At 41.9% G+C, this 18,630-nt stretch overlaps 1 protein-coding gene and 1 long non-coding RNA gene across 2 annotated transcripts in view; both read left to right on the top strand.

Annotated features, from left to right (window-relative positions):
* Window positions 1–18,630, top strand: part of LOC142074891 (uncharacterized) — a 350,231-nt gene that overhangs the window by 259,903 nt on the left and 71,698 nt on the right. The window lies entirely within an intron of this gene.
* Window positions 1–18,630, top strand: part of LOC142074986 (microtubule-associated serine/threonine-protein kinase 4-like) — a 180,862-nt gene that overhangs the window by 135,779 nt on the left and 26,453 nt on the right. The window contains exons 14-18 of the mRNA XM_075135984.1: window positions 97–229; window positions 951–1,116; window positions 4,108–4,209; window positions 17,632–17,754; window positions 18,016–18,128. Of these exons, the coding sequence (XP_074992085.1) occupies window positions 97–229; window positions 951–1,116; window positions 4,108–4,209; window positions 17,632–17,754; window positions 18,016–18,128 (637 nt within the window). The remainder of the gene's footprint in view (window positions 1–96; window positions 230–950; window positions 1,117–4,107; window positions 4,210–17,631; window positions 17,755–18,015; window positions 18,129–18,630) is intronic.

Below are 18,630 nucleotides of genomic sequence, written 5' to 3'. Positions count from 1 at the left end.
TTTGCCATCCTGAGGAAACATTTTCCTCCAAGAATAATAATGTTGAACATAATGTTGAATTATATCACAGTAACTTCAGATCATTCTAATTTTCAGTTTATTGGTAACATCCATGGGCCATATAAAGCTTACAGACTTTGGCCTGTCAAAGGTGGGGCTAATGAGTTTGACTACCAATCTGTATGAGGGTCACATTGAGAAGGATGCCAGAGAATTCCTTGACAAACAAGTAAGACACAGCTTTTTTCATTTCTACATCGAGTGTTCAAATGAAGTGATGTTTTGCCAGCAGAATGTACTGTAATACTATATAAACTGTTGTTATTTCTGCATTGGTGATCCAATTGTGTATGTCAGTTACTTTTACTGATGCCCTGCAGATTATTCTAGGCTTTTTTCTTTCTACATTAGGATCTATTAGTAAGATGAACAACCTAATTGTGTACAAGTGGATCTGTGAGAGACACAAATGGAAAACTGTTTTTAATAAGGAATTCAGAAGTCTCAGCAGAGTACTTGTGAAGCTCATGATGCATTGTACAACCAAGGGTGCTAAAATCCTTGCTATGGCCTATTTCCCTTTAAGCATGCCTCATTACCATTGCTCACAATCTGTTCACTGTAAAAGTTACTTAAGATAAAACCATCACAACTTTCATGTAAAGATAAGGATATGTTTAAGTTAAAATATTTGCTGTGATGGACTCCCATGTACGAAAAGCAAACTGTCCTTTGCATGACAGACATGCAAATGTGATTATGATGCCTGTAAATGTTAGATAGGTCATTCTAAAAACATTAGTTGTTATGCAAACTCAGCAGACTAAAACCTACGGAATTCCATCTTTCCATGTTTCCACATTATTTTACATTTCAAGAATTATAAATGATGTGATATAGCTAGTACCACTAGACTTATTTTACCATCATGCTTATTTTCTTTCTTTTAGGTCTGTGGTACACCTGAATACATAGCTCCTGAAGTGATACTGAGACAGGGTTATGGAAAACCAGTGGACTGGTGGGCTATGGGAATTATACTTTATGAATTTCTTGTTGGGTGTGTGCCATTCTTTGGAGATACACCAGAAGAGCTGTTTGGACAAGTAATCAGTGGTGAGGATCATCACAAAAAAAACAGATTTCTTAGATTGCTGTGAAACATTTCAATTTATGTTAATAGTAAAGATATTTACAACTTTACTGATACACCAGGTTTTCAAGCTAGTTTTGCTCAAAAAAAAAGACACCATTATTGTAATATTGTAATATACAATTTACTGTCAAAGCAATAAGAATAAATTTGGATTAAAAGCTGAATTTATCGTATATTGTTGCTGAGTACAGAAATGCAGTTAAGTACAATGGTTAAGCTACACTGTTTGAAAAAGAAAAGCAGTATTAGTAGAAAAGTCATGCCACTACGGCACAGTGTTTTCAGTCTTTAGTAGAGAAATTACACCAGAGAAGAAATAGTTAACATAAATTTGCATAAATGGGAAAATGCCTCATGGCACAATGAAGAAATTAACAAAGATGTAATAAAACCCTAAAACAAGTGACTCCTGAATAATAAATAATGAGAAAGAGAAGGAAACAAATTCAATTCACAGATTGTTAATTATTTCAGTGGTGACTGTTGTAGTGTAATGTTATTCCTGTAACAGCTGTTCTTCTTTCATTTAAAATTCAATAACCTTTTAGATCTTAACCTGCAAGCTGACCCTAAGTATTGTTATGTGGCTTGTGGCAAAACTGAATGATAATTAAACAGAATCGTTTACTATCCTACCTGCTGTTTCCATAAATTTCCCAGATGCGTAGATGTAGAAGGCCTCTATTTATGCCAAAAGTTTAACAGAATGGCACCTCTGTTACTGAATATTTCCCAGTCTGTTTTATGGTCTGCTTAAAAGGTCCATTAGCTAAGACCAAAAAAACCCAACCAAACAAAAAACCCAATAGAAACAAAACTAACCGTACCTCCAGTTCCTTGTTCTCTGAGAATGCAACAAATCCCCTTTTGTACATAAGGAGACACTCTGTCATCATCTCACTTTCCTCCATCTCTGAAGTTGAAAGCCAGGCATGTTTGTAAACAGTAATGAAATAGATTTGTGAGTTGCCTCTAGTATATGACCTCTTTATACAACATCCTAGCTGTTTATGGATTTATAACCATGCTGTTTTCTGATGTGATGCACCAAGGCCTGAGTGGCAAGGAGAATCAACTGTTTAATTAACACAAGCAGCAAATGCTGGCTTTGTTCTGGATGCCTCGTGGCTGCGATGCATATTCATGCTTTATTTTCCAAATCAGGTTTAAACTGCAGTGGAAGCTGTAGGCAGGCAAATGTGGAAATAACTCATGTTTTTATTGCATTTCCAGACACATGTACATGTGTTTTTATCTTTATGCTCTCTGACTGGGAGGAGGGGAGGGAATAGTCTAAAATTAATGACAAAATTTGCACTTTAGACTTTATTTCACATGTTGCATTAATTTTACATTTTGTAAACCAAATCGTCATGTGTTACAATCAACCTGATAAATAACTATATCTGTTTGAATGTTTCCATTTATCTTCCAGAAATTATCTGTAGAGTGTATGTTTGTAAACCTGATCCATTCCCACTCACTCTCCAAGACTGTTGGTCAGCTTAGTTTCTTGTTTTGATGTTGACTTGTCAGGTTTTTTTCTTTTTTTTTTTTAATATCCTTACTTACTGAAATCATTCTTACTGTCAATATCTGCAGGAGAACTTTTGCTGGATAAGATTCCTGTGCTAACATATATAGTCCCCTTGTATTCAACTGTAAAAGCCATGTTACAGAATCCAAACTATATAGCGTAGACTTTTATTCCAGTTTCTGTGGGTGAAATCTACATTCTACTTGAAAATCTACTTTAAAATCTTGCCCCCTCATTTTAGCTCCTTTCTTCTTTGTTGTAGGTTGTCTTTCCTTCCCCCAAGTTGTATGAGTACAACTGTGGGAGGCCTCAGTGTAAACTTAGATGCCTAAAATGATCACGGTTAAAAATAACCCTCCAGAAACAGGTTACATTTCATGCCTGTTTATTTCAGTACCTGTCTTTAAACTCTGAAATGCAAAGATTAATCTCATGTGTAGCTTCTGATCATTATTTCTCCAATGATGATCATTTTGAAGGAAAAATCTAGATCATATAATTACAACAAAATCCTTAACAGTCTTCTGTATTTCCTGAGCTTCTAGCATTCTGTTTCTCTGATGCCAAAATCCTCGTACCTCCCAAGAAACTTCTGCAGTTTTGTCTAAACCTGCAATATATTACATTTGTAGAGCCGGCTTCTGCTAAAAATCAGACAAAACTTGCTGTGTAAGCTTTTATAAAGTTCATGTTCATATTGAAACTGGCACAATTTTCCACTGTTTAATTTAAATGAAGGTTTGGCAGAATTTTTATTCAGCCTTACCTGGATGCTGCAGGGCTTAATATCTTGACTGCAAGATTTAGGTGCAACTTGCTATGAAGCGCAAAAGCCTTAGTAGTATAAGAGTCAGTAGAGTGAGGTTTTTTTCCTCTGAAGTATGGGAGACTTGGAAAAAAGCTACATTGGCATGTATCTCTCCAGAGCAGAGTCCAATACTTCAGCCCTTAGTCATAGGAGTAATGACTTCAATGAATCTACTAGCATTAGAGAAGGATTACAGATGTGAGCAGTGACTGCTTGGTCAGTCAGGTCAGCTGTGTTCATCTTATCAGCAGTTTCTGTGGAACAGAACTAAAATTTAAACCATGATGATTGGGGGGGGAAGGGACAGCATACGAGTATGCTAGTGTTTTGCAATAGTTTTCCATGAGCCAAGCATTCCTGTATTCTGTTGTTAAACACTGTTTTGGGTTAAAGGATACTTCTGAGGAAAATGGGACCATAAAAATATGTTATGGAGTCTGTATAGAGAGTATTAAAATTAGAAGTAATTGGTATGCAACAAAGAGCAACTTGAAAAAGTTGCCTTAACTCTGACTTTATTGCTAGCTCACTACGAGAGCTTTCACAGTTTCTGCTGAATGTTGGGATCAGACTTAAGTAATAACAAACAACTTTCTGTTTTGCTAGATGAAATCAACTGGCCTGAAAAGGATGAAGCACCACCTCCAGATGCCCAGGATCTGATTACCCTGCTGCTCAGGCAGAATCCTTTGGAAAGACTGGGAACAGGTTAGGAGGCACTATTTTAAATTGTTAGTGTGCTAGAAATAGCTTCTACATTCGGCATTGGGAGCTTTTGTTCACCTATTTGTTTTGCCCAGGAAACATCTGTCAGGGCAAGTAGCAAGACAACATGTCATTATAGCAGAGGGTATTTTATAGATTCAAACCAGTAATATGAGCTTAACAAGATGATGACTGTCCTTTTGTAGAGTTTACATGTGGTCATTTGCATTTATTCTTCTCTTACTTTGACAAGTAAAACAGAAACCTCTCAAAGACCCAGTTAGCCATTGGATGGAGTTCCTTCATGAATACAGCATTAAATAACTAAACACAGAAATAGAGAAGGGGAAACAATACACAACTAATGCTTCTTTTTCCAGAAGTATCTTAACCTGGCAAATTAGTTCCTCCAGGCTTTAGGGTGGTTGATGAGTACTCGAACTAATTATTCAGAAATTACTGTCTGAGGTTGTCTTGTGAAAGGTCTTGTCATTCTCATCCAGCACTACTGCCTTGCATGAAAAAGAATAAAACCAAAAGTGTGAATGTTAAGGAAGTAAATGGATATCGGTGAGAATGAAAGCTGCCAGCTTATTCCACTGTAGTCATTCAGTGCTTTGCTCGTTCCATTTCAAGTGAAGAACCTGGCATGTGGTATTAGGAGCCGTGAACCTACATAGGCTAATGAAAAAACTGTGCATTTATGTAACAGAGTTTATTTGTTAGTTGATGGAGCAGGATTTATTTGGGAATTTGGGTGAGAGGCAGTAATGAAGAATATTGCACATGATTTTTAAAGTGTTAATGTATGGGAGCCCTAGTCACTGACTGCCATCCCACTGGGCAAAGCACTGTGTAAACACAGCAAAAAAGGCCTCCTACGTAAAAGAGCCTGAATATAACGCCATATTTTTATTTATAGTGAATACTGTATGCCATGAATATAAATATATTGGGGACGCTAAGGAAACCAAGTGGCAGGTTGAGTCAGCATGACAGTATTTGGAAAATCGCTGGCAAAACTGAGTCCAGCACTCCGATTGCAATGCATATTTTTAGAGCTAATATAAAAAGGAGTTTTAGGAATCAGTTCATAACTGGCCTTACCACAGCCACTCAGGGGGAACGTGAGTATAACCCAGACCCCGAGTACTATTGATGTGGTCCCAAACGACAGGTCTTCCTTTGGGACAGTGACGTGACAGATGAGTGAACTGCATGTCCCTTGCTCCCTGAGCATCTGGGATCTCTGTAGACTTAGACTTCACTGTAGCTGATGGTCTGGAGTAAGTGGCATCCAGCAAAATTTGTTGTTCTCTCTTGCCCCATGTTGAACAAGATAAGAGTGAGGGAGGTATCATGCCCCAGTCAGCTTCTCCACTTGCTGCCTGCTTCATCTGCTGCAAAGGGCACTACTGCCAAAGGCAAAATGAAGAGCCAGAACTAGATCCATTCCCTTGTTTTAAGTATACTCCTTTCAGGCATTGTCGTTTCATTGCCAGGATGCTTTTTCCTGGTAAACGTAGCGTTAATGCAAGACTGTCACCCTGTGAGAGGCTGGATCACAAGTGGATTGCAAATTCTGCCTCTCTTTTGCTGCAGCTGGTTGAGAAAGTGAATTGGCTAGAATGAGGTTGGCTTAAGTCCTGTAACGGTCAGTGCTGCCACATGAAGCATCTGTGCAGTTTGTTTACAGGCTGATTTCTTTCGACTGTTCGTGGTTTCTCAAGAGCTGGCAGTCTGAAGAAGGCAATCGGGCAGCCATTTCTTTGAAGCACAGAGGGGTGTTTAGAAACCACAACAAAGTTTTTTAAGTGTCAGAAGCAACTCACAGAAACGGAGGCTGCAACATGACAGGTCCCATAGGGGCACTGGAAAATAGCATGATTTATCCCAGGCTCCACCATGCATTTCAAATGACAGTCCTATCTAATACGTATTAGCTAGCTGCATAACACTCCATGAAAAATGTAATCATGTATTTGCTCAGGAGACCCGAGTAGCATAGTCAAGTTGAAAGAAGAGAGATAGATAGATACTACACTTCTTTTGAAGAAAGAAAATGACAAAAAAAAGACCTCTCTGAGCTTTTGAAGTGTCTGAAACCTAGTCAAGAATTATACAATTCTGCTGTAACATTCCATTACTGTGTTCAGAGAAATGTTCACTCCTTGGCTAGTGACTTACAATTAGATGTGATTTTGGTTTCTTTTGGGAAGATTTGACTTTTATGAATTTTTCCCTGGTACAGTCAGAAAAGCAAAGAACCCAACCTAGAAATCTTGACACTGACTTAGAGACCAATACTGGAGACTTCACGCTTTTTCTATGGCGCTCTCCTGACTTAGCTTTGACATAGGCAAGTTTACACGCAGTATCAAGTTGGCAGTAACTCTTGCCGCTGTAGGTTATCTGTTCAGTTTTTAGAATTACATTTATGCTTATTAATAAACATCCCCTCCCACCTCCCCAGGACATAAATTCCAGTCCTTCACTGTATTCTTATAGGTGTTTCGTAACTTGAAACTAGTATAGTTGTTTAACACACATTATGACAAGTAGTAATCCAAGGCAGTAATCCATAAGAAGCTAAACGATAAGGTATTTCCTATAGAATTGCGTATTATTGCCATAAAACATCAAAAGGAGCTCCTGATCAGCAATGGTATTTACATTGAACAACTATTAAGAATCATTCTTCATTACTTTCTAATTTGTACTTACTCATCTAATGCAAATATTTACATTTTGATGACAACTACTACTACATCTGATGCTTTTGACTAATGTGTAGCTGATAGATAATAACTAGCCTAGCCAGAAAAATAGAATCATAGAATCATAGAATCATTAAGGTTGGAAAAGACCTCTAAGATCATCGAGTCCAACCGTCAACCCAACACCACCATGCCCACTAAACCATGTTCCTAAGTCCCTCATCTACACATCTTTTAAATACTTCCAGGGATGGTGACTCAACCACTTCCCTGGGCAGCCTGTTCCAAGGCCTGACCACTCTTTCAGTAAAGAAATTTTTCCTAATGTCCAATCTAAACCTCCCTTGGCGCAACTTGAGGCCATTTCCTCTCGTCCTATCGCTAGTTACTTGGCAGAAGAGACCAACACCCACCTCGCTACAACCTCCTTTCAGGTAGTTGTAGAGCACGATGAGGTCTCCCCTCAGCCTCCTCTGCTCCAGGCTAAACAACCCCAGTTCCCTCAGCTGCTCCTCAGAGGACTTGTTCTCCAGACCCTTCACCAGCTTCGTTGCCCTTCTCTGGACACGCTCCAGCACCTCCATGTCCTTCTTGTAGTGAGGGGCCCAAAACGGAACATAGTATTCGAGGTGCGGCCTCACCAGTGCCGAGTACAGGGGCACGATCACTTCCCTAGTCCTGCTGGCCACACTATTTCTGATACAGGCCAGGATGCCATTGGCCTTCTTGGTCACCTGGGCACACTGCCGGCTCATATTCAGCCGGCTGTCAATCAGCACCCCCAGGTCCTTTTCCTCTGGGCAGCTTTCCAGCCACTCTTCCCCAAGCCTGTAGCGTTGCATGGGGTTGTGGTGGCCCAAGTGCAGGACCCGGCACTTGGCCTTGTTGAACCTCATACAATTGGCCTCGGCCCATCGATCCAGCCTGTCCAGGTCCCTCTGCAGAGCCTTCCTACCCTCGAGCAGATCAACACTCCTGCCCAACTTGGTGTTGTCTGCAAACTTACTGAGGGTACCCTCAATCCCCTCATCCAGATCGTTGGATAAAGATATTGAACAGGACCGGCCCCAGTACTGAGCCCTGGGGAACACCGCTCGTGACCGGCCGCCAACTGGATTTAACTCCGTTGACCACAACTCTCTGGGCTCGGCCGTCCAGCCAGTTTTTTACCCAGCGAAGAGTACACCTGTCTAGGCCATGAGCCGCCAGCTTCTCTAGGAGAATGCTGCGGGAGACAGCATCAAAGGCTTTACTGAAGTCCAGGTAGACCACATCCACAGCCTTTCCTTCATCCACCAGGCGGGTCACCTGGTCATAGAAGGAGATCAGGTTGGTCAAGCAGGACCTGCCTTCCATGAACCCGTGCTGGCTGGGCCTGATCCCCTGGTTGTCCCGCACATGGCTTGTGAGCGCCCTCAAAACGAACCGCTCCATAATCTTCCCCAGCACCGAGGTCAGGCTGACCGGCCTGTAGTTCCCCGGATCCTCCTTCCGGCCCTTCTTGTAGATGGGCGTCACATTGGCAAGCCTCCAGTCGTCCGGGACCTCCCCTGTTAACCAGGACTGCTGGTAAATGACGGAGAGCGGCTCGGCAAGCTCCTCCGCCAGCTCCCTCAGTACCCTCGGGTGGATCCCATCCGGCCCCATAGACTTGTGAGCGTCCAGGTGGCGTAGCAGGTCGTTAACTGCTTCCTCTTGGATTATGGGGGGTTTATCCTGCTCGCCGTCCCTGTCTTCCAGCTCAGGGGGCTGAGTACCCTGAGGATAACTGCTCTGACCATTAAAGACTGAGGCAAAGAAGGCATTAAGTACCTCAGCCTTTTCCTCGTCCTCAGTGGCAATGTTCCCCACCGCATCCAATAAAGGATGGAGATTCTCCTTGGCTCTCCTTTTGTCATTAATATACTTGTAAAAACATTTTTTGTTGTCTCTCACGACAGTGGCCAGGTTGAGTTCTAGCTGGGCTTTTGCCTTTCTAATTTCCTCTCTGCATGACCTAACGAGATCCCTGTAATCTTCTTGAGTTGCCTGCCCCTTCTTCCAAAGGTGGTAAACTCTCCTTTTTTTCCTGAGTCCCAGCCAGAGCTCCCTGTTCAGCCAGGCTGGTCGTCTTTCCCGCCCGTTCTTCTTATGGCACATGGGGACAGCCTGCTCCTGCGCCTTTAAGACTTCCTTCTTGAAGAAGGTCCAGCCTTCCTGGACCCCTTTGCCCTTCAGGACTGTCTCCCAAGGGACCCTCTCGACCAGTGTCCTGAGCAGGCCAAAGTCTGCCCTCCGGAAATCCATGGGAGCGGTTTTGCTGGCCCCCCTCCTTACTTGACCAAGAATCGAGAATTCTATCATTTCATGGTCGCTAAGCCCAAGCCGGTCTCCGACCACCACATCTCCCACCAGTCCTTCTCTTTTTGTGAACAGCAGGTCAAGCGAGGCACCTCCCCTGGTAGGCTCACTTACCAGCTGCGTCAGGAAGTTATCTTCCACACACTCCAGGAACCTCCTCGACTGTTTCCTCTCTGCCGTGTGGTATTTCCAGCAGACGTCCGGAAAGTTGAAGTCCCCCACGAGAACAAGGGCTAGCGACTGTGAGACTTCTGCCAGCCTCTGGTAGAATACTTCATCTGCCTCCTCATCCTGGTTAGGCAGCCTATAACAGACTCCCAGCAGGATATCTGCCTTGTTGGCCTTCCCCCTCATCCTTACCCACAAGCACTCGATCTTATCATCACTGTCATTGAGCTCTAGACAGTCGAAGTGTTGTCCGAAAAGTGGATTCATGCCCGGCGTGCAAGTAACCAATTCCACACGCTCAGGAGAGATATTGTTTTATTCAGGCCTGGGTGCTCGGTGGACTTGCCACAAATCAAGCACACCTGGCCTAGTCACCTTTCTGTTTATATCCATGCTTCTCATACATATTTTAAATTTCTCTTTTACATATTCATTACATTTCCGAGAACTAATTATAATATTACATCATCTTAAACACATGCGCACTAATGCCTTTAGGGTCTCCTTGAGGGTCTCGGGTGGTCTCTGGTGGTTGGCAGGGTAGTGAACTCTTCATGAACTTATTTCCTCTTTACCTTATAGGGTCGCAATTTGTCCCTGAGCCATGCTTGGACCACGTTTGTTTATAGTTTCCAAGGTTATTCTTCACTAGAGTCTAACAATGCTTCCAGGATACACAATTTAGACTAGTTACAATTCTACACACCTGCAAACACAACACCTGCTAGTTACCTAACTTCTAAGCAACAAGTCTTCATTGTTTAGAGTTACAGAAGCAAACAGTAAAATTACAGAAGCAAGCAGTATGGAATAGTAGATACTGTACCTACTACATCAATTCCCCCCTTTGAGACTTATGATGTTGAGCATCATGAGTCTCACATCATTTACTTATAAGCATTTGGTCTACAAAAAGACATACATTAAATCATACAACATATAATTATAACTAAGATGACGATCAGTATTGCAAATAAGAACAATTGTCTAAGCCAATTTAAATTTGAAATTTTTATCTTATTTTGGCAATAGAAATTGGGATTCAGCTTTACTGATCATCATAATTAATATGAACAGGCTTTATATTTTCTACTCCTAAACCTACAATTTCTTAATTAATTTAATTTCTTTTCTAACAATAAATATTTTAAATATCACAAATAATTTAACAACATCTCTGATAACTCATCAAGTACGCCTTAAAAGTTAATTTCAATGGTCCCTTAGGTATAGATGTCCATAGTCTAGGATATTTTTTTTTTTATTCTGGTGTAACATTTTTTTCTTCTATTACATGCATTTGTTTAGATCTTCCTGTTAGATTGACATTATAAGGTTTACCATACAAAATTTCAAATAAACTTACTTTTTCTCTAACTCTCGGGGTCACCCTAATTCTTAACAAGGCAAATGGTAAAGCTTCAATCTATTTCCACTGAGCTTCTGTATATATTTTAGGAATTTATTTCTTTAATATTTAGTTCCTCACTTTTTTAATAACCTCCGCTACAAAATGTGGGCCTCTGTCAGAGTACATTTCTAAAGGGACTCCAAACCTTGAAATTATTTCTTTCAACAAATGTTTCACAACCTCTTTTGCCTTGTTGGTTCGACACGGGAAAGCTTCCGGCCATCCAGAGAAGGTATCTACCAATACCAATAGATATCGGTATTGGTTACATCGCGGTAACTCTGAAAAATCTATTTGCCAATACTCACCGGGAATTATGCCTCTCTTTACCTCTCCAGGAGGGGGACAGATTTGTATTTTCGGATTGTTCCTAAGACAAATCTCACATTTATTACTCACACTTTTAGCAATCAATAACATTTTGGTTCCTATCACATATCATTTTACTGATTCCACCATTGCCTCTGCTCCCATATGTGTTTCAGCATGGGTTTTGACCATTAATTTCTTCATAATTTCAGGGGTTACTATACATTGTCCATGTGAAGTTATCCACCATCCTTGATCATTCTTCTTACAATGTAATAACATAGCTAATTTATTTTCTTTCTCATTATAATTTGGGGATTCCACCTGAAGTTCTTTTGATGGAATTAAAACATAAATCATAGTATTTAATGCTACACATTTAGCAGCCTCATCTGCTTTTCGATTTCCTTGTATTACTTTTGAGTCCCCTTTTTGATGAGCCTTACAATGAATTACCGCAACTTCTTTAGGTTTCTGTACTGCTTCCAACAAATTCAAAATCTCTGTTCCATATTTTATAGGGGTACCGCTAGCAGATAAAAGTTCTCATTCCTTTCATATTGCTCCATGAGCATGCACAACTCCAAAAGCATATTTAGAATCTGTATAGATGTTGACTCTTCTACCTTTAGCCAAATTCAAGGCTTTTGTCAGGGCTATAATTTCTGCTTTCTGGGCGGATGTATTTGGAGGTAATGCTTTTACTTCTCGATCTTCAGTTAAAGTTACCACGGCATAGCCAGCCCTCCTTTCTCCTTTTACAACAAAGCTGACATCTTTCAGATCTGGCCTTCTGGCATATACCTGTTCAATGACTTGCATGGTTAAGATCACTCTCTTTTTCACTTGGCATTAAAGAGGCAGGATTTAAAATTGTTGTAACAATTCTTCAGGGCCTTTGGTTGCCTCATACAATGGTCTTGCCATCAAACCATAATTTGGAATCCAAAGGCGACACCATCCAGCCATTCCTAGAAATCCTCTCAACTCTCTTTTGGATTGAGGGGGTGCCATCCTGCAAATGGCTTCTTTTCTACCATTTCCCAATCTTCACCGTCCTTGGGAAATCTCAAACCCCAAATAAATTACAGTTTGTTTTGCAATTTGTGCTTTCTTCTCTGACACCCTATACCCGGCCATTCCCAAAAAGTTTAGGAGGCTAACAGTCTTTTCTTTGCAGATCTCAATAGTATCTGCTCCCAATAGGATGTCATCAACATACTGAAGGAGGGTGATTTGATCTTTCTTACCGGACCACTGTTCCAGTTCCTTATTCAGGGCTGCTCTAAAGATGGTTGGGCTATTTTTAAACCCTTGTGGCAGCACGGTCCAGCAGAGCTGAGTCCTCCTCCCAGTCGACAGATCTTCCCATTCAAAAACAAAAATCTTTTGACTGTTTTCTTCCAGAGGTATACAAAAGAAAGCATCTTTCAAATCTATAACAGAGAAATATGCATTTGATTCACTGATAGTAGGATATTGTTTCTTTCTTACCAGTCGAACTCCTGTTTTCAATTCAACTTTTACCAGTTCCACATTTTTCACTCTTCTTGGTTTTTCTGTTGCCCAAACAAAAGGGTAAACTGTATCTTTAATCTCTTCTGGAATCTCTTCAGATTCATCTGTGTTTGTCTGTAATAAATAAACTTGGGCTTGCCAGGCATTAGCTTCAGGAAAATGAACTTGGATTTTTCCTTTTTTAAAGTTAATTTGTGCTCCCAATTTATTCAATAAATCCCGTCCTAAGAGAGGCATGGTGCATTCCGGTATATATAAAAATTCATGCATCAATGTTTTTCCTCCAATTTTACATTTTAAAGGTTTCAAAAAAGGCCTTACCTCCTCCTTTCCCGTGACCCCAACAATAGATACATTAAATTTACTCATTGGTCCTTTACATGTATTTATAACAGAATATTTGGCTCCAGTATCTACTAAAAAATCGACTACTTCATCTCCCAGCTTTACTGGAACCAGGGGCTCAGCTGGGAAAATATCTTTTTCTACCCCTGGTCCCCATCATTCAGTATCTCCTCCCATTATAAGTAAATCAGCTTCAGGTGGTATCTGTTGTGACTGAGTCATGACTGCTTCTTTGTTCTCTGGACACTCACTCTTCCAGTGTCCCTGTTTCTTGCATACAGCACATTGATTAAATCCTAATGGGGTATATTGTTTAAACATATCTCTACCTCCTCTACCTTTTCCTCTCAAATATCTTTTACCTCTTCCTCTCAAATATCTTTTACTTTTTCCTCCAGCTGATCCTTGGGCATTTACAAAAGCAGCTCCTAGAATAGCAGCTTTTTTGTTTCCTGTCTTCTTTTTTTTTCTTTTTCCTGATTTTTCTTTTCCTCCTCTTCCTTATTATTATACACCTTATAAGCAATTTCAATTAACTGTGATATAGTCATTTCTATAATCCCATCCACTTTCTGCAATTTCTTTCGAATATCTGGAGCAGCTTGCCTTACAAACAAAGTAGTAAATATTGCTCTATTCTCATCACTCTCAGGATCTAAGTCTGTCCATTTCTTAGCTGCCTCACATAATCGTTCATAAAAGGTGGATGGGTCTTCTGTTTTTCCTTGAATTATTTGAGTCAATTTTGCTAAATTCTTTGGGCAGGGTATTTCATTCTTTACTCCATACAAAATTAATTGTTGATACTGTTTAATCATCAATTTCCCATCATTACTATCAGGATTCTAATTTGGGTCTTGAGTTGGCATAAAATGAGCAGGACCTTTTCTTGCATTTATTCTCTCATTTTTTTATATTTGCTTTTTCTAATACTACCCTCTTTTCTTCAGGAGTAAACAAATTATTCAAAAGAATTTGAATATCTTGCCAATCTGGATTATGATTTTCAATAATTGTTTGAAAAGATCTATACACCTTTTCAGGATTCTCTCTATATGATCCTGCTAACTCCTTCCAATTCATTAAATCAGAAGTTGTAAATGGTACTTTCACAAATACTGGCTCCCCCCTTGGGCCCACTGCCTGGCGAAGGGGTGCTAACAATACAGACCCTTGCTGGGTTCTAGTCCTGCCAGCTATCGGACTAAAAGTATTGCTTCCTCTTGCTTCGGTTTCAGAAGTTTCATTTTTATTTGGTGGTACTAACATTTGTGTATCCTCCTCTTCTTCTCCTAGTTTGAAACATCATTTTTCTATGCTACAAGCAGAACAACAATGCGCTTTTGGTTCCTTATTTTCCATCATCATCATCACCACATTAAAATCAGAATTTAAAAGTTCACATTTTTTTCCGAATTTCATGATCATTTCTCAAAAAAAAAAAACAAACCAAAACAAAACAAATCTACATAAGGTACCTCATCCCATTTTCCTTGTCTTCTACAAAATAACATTAATTGTAAAAGAGTATTATATTGCAAGGTTCCCAATTCTGGCCATTTTTCCTCATCTTCCAATTTATACATTGGCCACCATCTAGTACAATATTCAATTAATTTATCCTTTCTCAAAGGATCACCCCCAAATTTTCCCCAATGTTTAATGATGCATCCTAAGGGGGAACAAGGTGTTACTTTTGATGGTTGAGCTCCCATATCTTTACCAAAAAAGAACGTTCTTTACCACAACTTCATATACTCCAGTCGTCACTGTCAAATGCATATGAATATACCGGTTTACCTGTGGCCACAATTCCTTACCAAATGCATGCACAATTTTATACCCCAGAACAATATCTCATTTACCTTAGCGTTGCACCATTGAGTCGCTCACCTGCTCTGGTCGGGGAGAATACTCACGGAGTCCCCGATCAAAAGGTCGGTGCACGCTGGAGTCCGGAGAGCAGGGTCTCCCCACCGAGAGCCAGCGAGTCGATCCGGGCAAGGCTTCACAGCAGTCCCATCTGGGGTGCCAAAAACTGTTGTCCGCAAAGCGGATTCGTGCCCGGCGTGCAAGTAACCAATTCCACACGCTCAGGAGAGATATTGTTTTATTCAGGCCTGGGTGCTCGGTGGACTTGCCACAAATCAAGCACACCTGGTCTAGTCACCTTTCTGTTTATATCCATGCTTCTCATACATATTTTAAATTTCTCTTTTACATATTCATTACATTTCCGAGAACTAATTATAATATTACATCATCTTAAACACATGCGCACTAATGCCTTTAGGGTTTCCTTGAGGGTCTCGGGTGGTCTCTGGTGGTTGGCAGGGTAGTGAACTCTTCATGAACTTATTTCCTCTTTACCTTATAGGGTCGCAATTCGTCCCTGAGCCATGCTTGGACCACGTTTGTTTATAGTTTCCAAGGTTATTCTTCACTAGAGCCTAACAATGCTTCCAGGATACACAATTTAGACTAGTTACAATTCTACACACCTGCAAACACAACACCTGCTAGTTACCTAACTTCTAAGCAACAAGTCTTCATTGTTTAGAGTTACAGAAGCAAAAAGTAAAATTACAGAAGCAAGCAGTATGGAATAGTAGATACTGTACCTACTACATCAGAAGCACTCCCTAACATACAGGGCTACCCCACCGCCTCTCCTTCCTCACCTGTCCCTTCTGAAGAGCTTATAGCCATCCATTGCAGCACTCCAGTCGTGAGACTCATCCCACCATGTTTCTGTGATGGCAACCAAGTCATAGCTATCCTGCTGCACAATGGCTTCCAGCTCCTCCTCTTTGCCGCCCATGCTGCGTGCATTGGTGTAGATGCACTTGAGCTGGGCTGCCGATTTCTCCCCTGACACTGGCGTGCTGCCCCTAGGCTCTTCTCTAGTGAGCCTGGTTTTATGCCCTTCCCCCTTCGAACCTAGTTTAAAGCCCTCTCAATGAGCCCTGCCAACTCACACGCGAGAATCCTTTTCCCCCTGTGAGACAGCTGAACTCCGTCTGTCACCAGCAGGCCCAGTGCTGTGTAAACCTCCCCATGGTCAAAGAAGCCAAAATTCCACCTATGGCACCATCCCCTAAGCCACGTGTTGATCCGGTGAGTTTTCCTGTTCCCTTCAGTATTCCTCCCCGCCACTAAAGGGACCGAGGAAAACACTACCTGTGCTCCCGATCCTCCCACCAGTTGCCCCAGTGCCCTGAAGTCCCTTTTGATCCCTTCGGGACTTCTCTCTGCCACCTCCTCACTGCCAGCCTGTATAACCAATAGCAGGTAGTAATCGGAGGGCCGTACCAGACTAGGGAGTTTCATAGTAATGTCCTTAACCCAGGCCCCAGGGAGGCAGCAGACTTCCCTGTGGGATGGGTCTGGCCGGCATATTGGGCCCTCTGTCCCCCTCAGAAGGGAATCACCTATCACAATTACCCTCCTTTTTTTCTTAGCGGAGGCAGTCATAATGCGTGGGGCTGACTGACTCGCCTTGGGCAACCCCCTGGATGGACCTTCATCTACATCCTCGTTTGTCTGGCCCTCAAGTTCCAGGGCCCCATATCTGTTGTGTAGGGGCAACTGGGAAGGTTGAGGTGAGGGAGGCCGGGCGGGGATTCGCCTGGCACCCCGAGCAGGGACCTGTGTCCATTCCCCCCCATCTCCTGGGTCCCCTCCTTCTGCCTGGTGGCAAGAGGGCAGGGGATCCTCTGCTTCTTGTGGAGCCTCCATCTGCTGCCTTTGCCTCAGGGACAGTAGGGTGTGGCTCCACCAATCTATCTCCCTCTCACACTCCCTGATACTCCTTAGCCTCTCCACTTCCTCCTTCAGCTCTGCCACCAGGCTGAGCAGATCATCACCTGGTCACCTCACACAGGCATTCTCTGCTGCCTCAGGCACTCCCTGCAGCCGGAGACCTGGACAGCTCTATGTTTGTGTGGGGGCTCCATCTGGGTCGCCACATTCCCTCTGGCGATGGCTTTCAGCCGAGTGGAAACCATGGCCAGGTCCTCTTCTGGGAGGCTGATGACCACTAGTTGAGTTACGCTCTAGAGCCTAGAGGGAGGCTCCGCTTTCCCCGCGCAAACTGCCGCGACCACGCCCCAGATCGCTCGCGCTCCCTGGGGGCTGCTCTTGTATCTGAGGGGGTTTGGCCGCCGTCCCTCCTGTCCCCGCCCACGCTGAGTCAGAGCTGCCGCTCGTCAGGAGCTCACTCCTCCGGCTCGGGGGAGTGGGGGGGCTGGGGCACCCTCTCTCTCCCTGCGCTTTTGCCTTCGCGGTTTTTGCCGCGGTTTTGCCGCTTTAGGAAGGGTCCCCCGGCGCGATCCTCCGCTCCGGAGCCCTTCGCCTCGGTGGCTTCGGGAAAAGGGGGAAGAAGATAAAGCAACGTCACCACTGTTAAAGAAATGGCAGCAACAAAACAGGGATAGGGAGGTGCTCTGACAGGTTTAGGGGAGATTCTAGGGGGAATGGGTAGTAGATGTTCCTGCTTGCCTGCAGTGATGACTATGCCTTTCCATGCTAATTTGCATTTTTTGACCAGAGCTTTAGTTGAATCAATGTCAGAGGATTTGGTATCATTTGCTCAGTGTTTTTCTCTGTCTCCCCCAGGTGGTGCATATGAAGTAAAGCAGCATCAGTTCTTCAGAAGCCTCGACTGGAATAGTCTGCTGAGGCAGAAAGCAGAATTTATTCCACAATTGGAGTCTGAAGATGACACAAGTTATTTTGACAGTAGGTATTAGATGGTATTAAAAAAATGTGATGAACACCTTGTTTAAATAATCACTGTCTTTGATTTTTGTATTAACAACTATTTGCTTACTGCTTTGAAAATCTCCTTTATCAGAACCACTGACAGCTGTGCAATTTCACTGGTGGTTTCAAGTTTCAGGAGAAATAATCTTAAGAATAAAATTATGCTTTTAGTTAATATTAAAACTTGGTACCCATTCTTCCTGATAAATTCAAATACTTTATTTCCCTTGTCTGTAGCTCGTTCTGAGAAATACCACCATATGGAAACTGAGGAAGAAGATGATACAAATGATGAAGATTTTAATTTGGAGATAAGACAGTTTTCTTCATGTTCACACAGATTTTCAAAAGTAAGTAAAAATTGCTATAATGTTAATATGTATCGTGTACATAAACACTTTGCTACTTTTGTAGAGTTTGGAAATGTTACATATGGAAGAGGTGTTTATGGCATTGTTTCTTCAAGAAATATTAACTGAAATTGAGCAAGAATTAAATGAATACCATTAAATCAAAACATGGGAAGATTCTGTAGGAAAGTTATTTCTTGAATCCTTAATGTCGTAGTTTAATCTGGCAGGCAGCCAAACACCACGCAGCCACTCGCTCACTCCCCCCACCCCCCCAGTGGGACGGGGAGAGAATCGGAAGGGTAAGAGTGAGAAAAACTCGTGGGTTGAGATAAAGACAGTTTAATAGAACAGAAAAGGGAAAATAATAATAATAATAATAATAATGATGATAGAATATACAAAATGAGTGATACACAATGCAATTGCTCACAACCCACACTGACCAATAACCAAGTAGGGATCGGTACTTCCTGGATCACGCCTACCATTCATATACTGA

This window comes from Calonectris borealis, chromosome W (genome assembly GCF_964195595.1).
Source record: "Calonectris borealis chromosome W, bCalBor7.hap1.2, whole genome shotgun sequence".
Taxonomy (NCBI): domain Eukaryota; kingdom Metazoa; phylum Chordata; class Aves; order Procellariiformes; family Procellariidae; genus Calonectris; species Calonectris borealis.
This window is presented reverse-complemented; position numbering and strand designations above follow the sequence as displayed.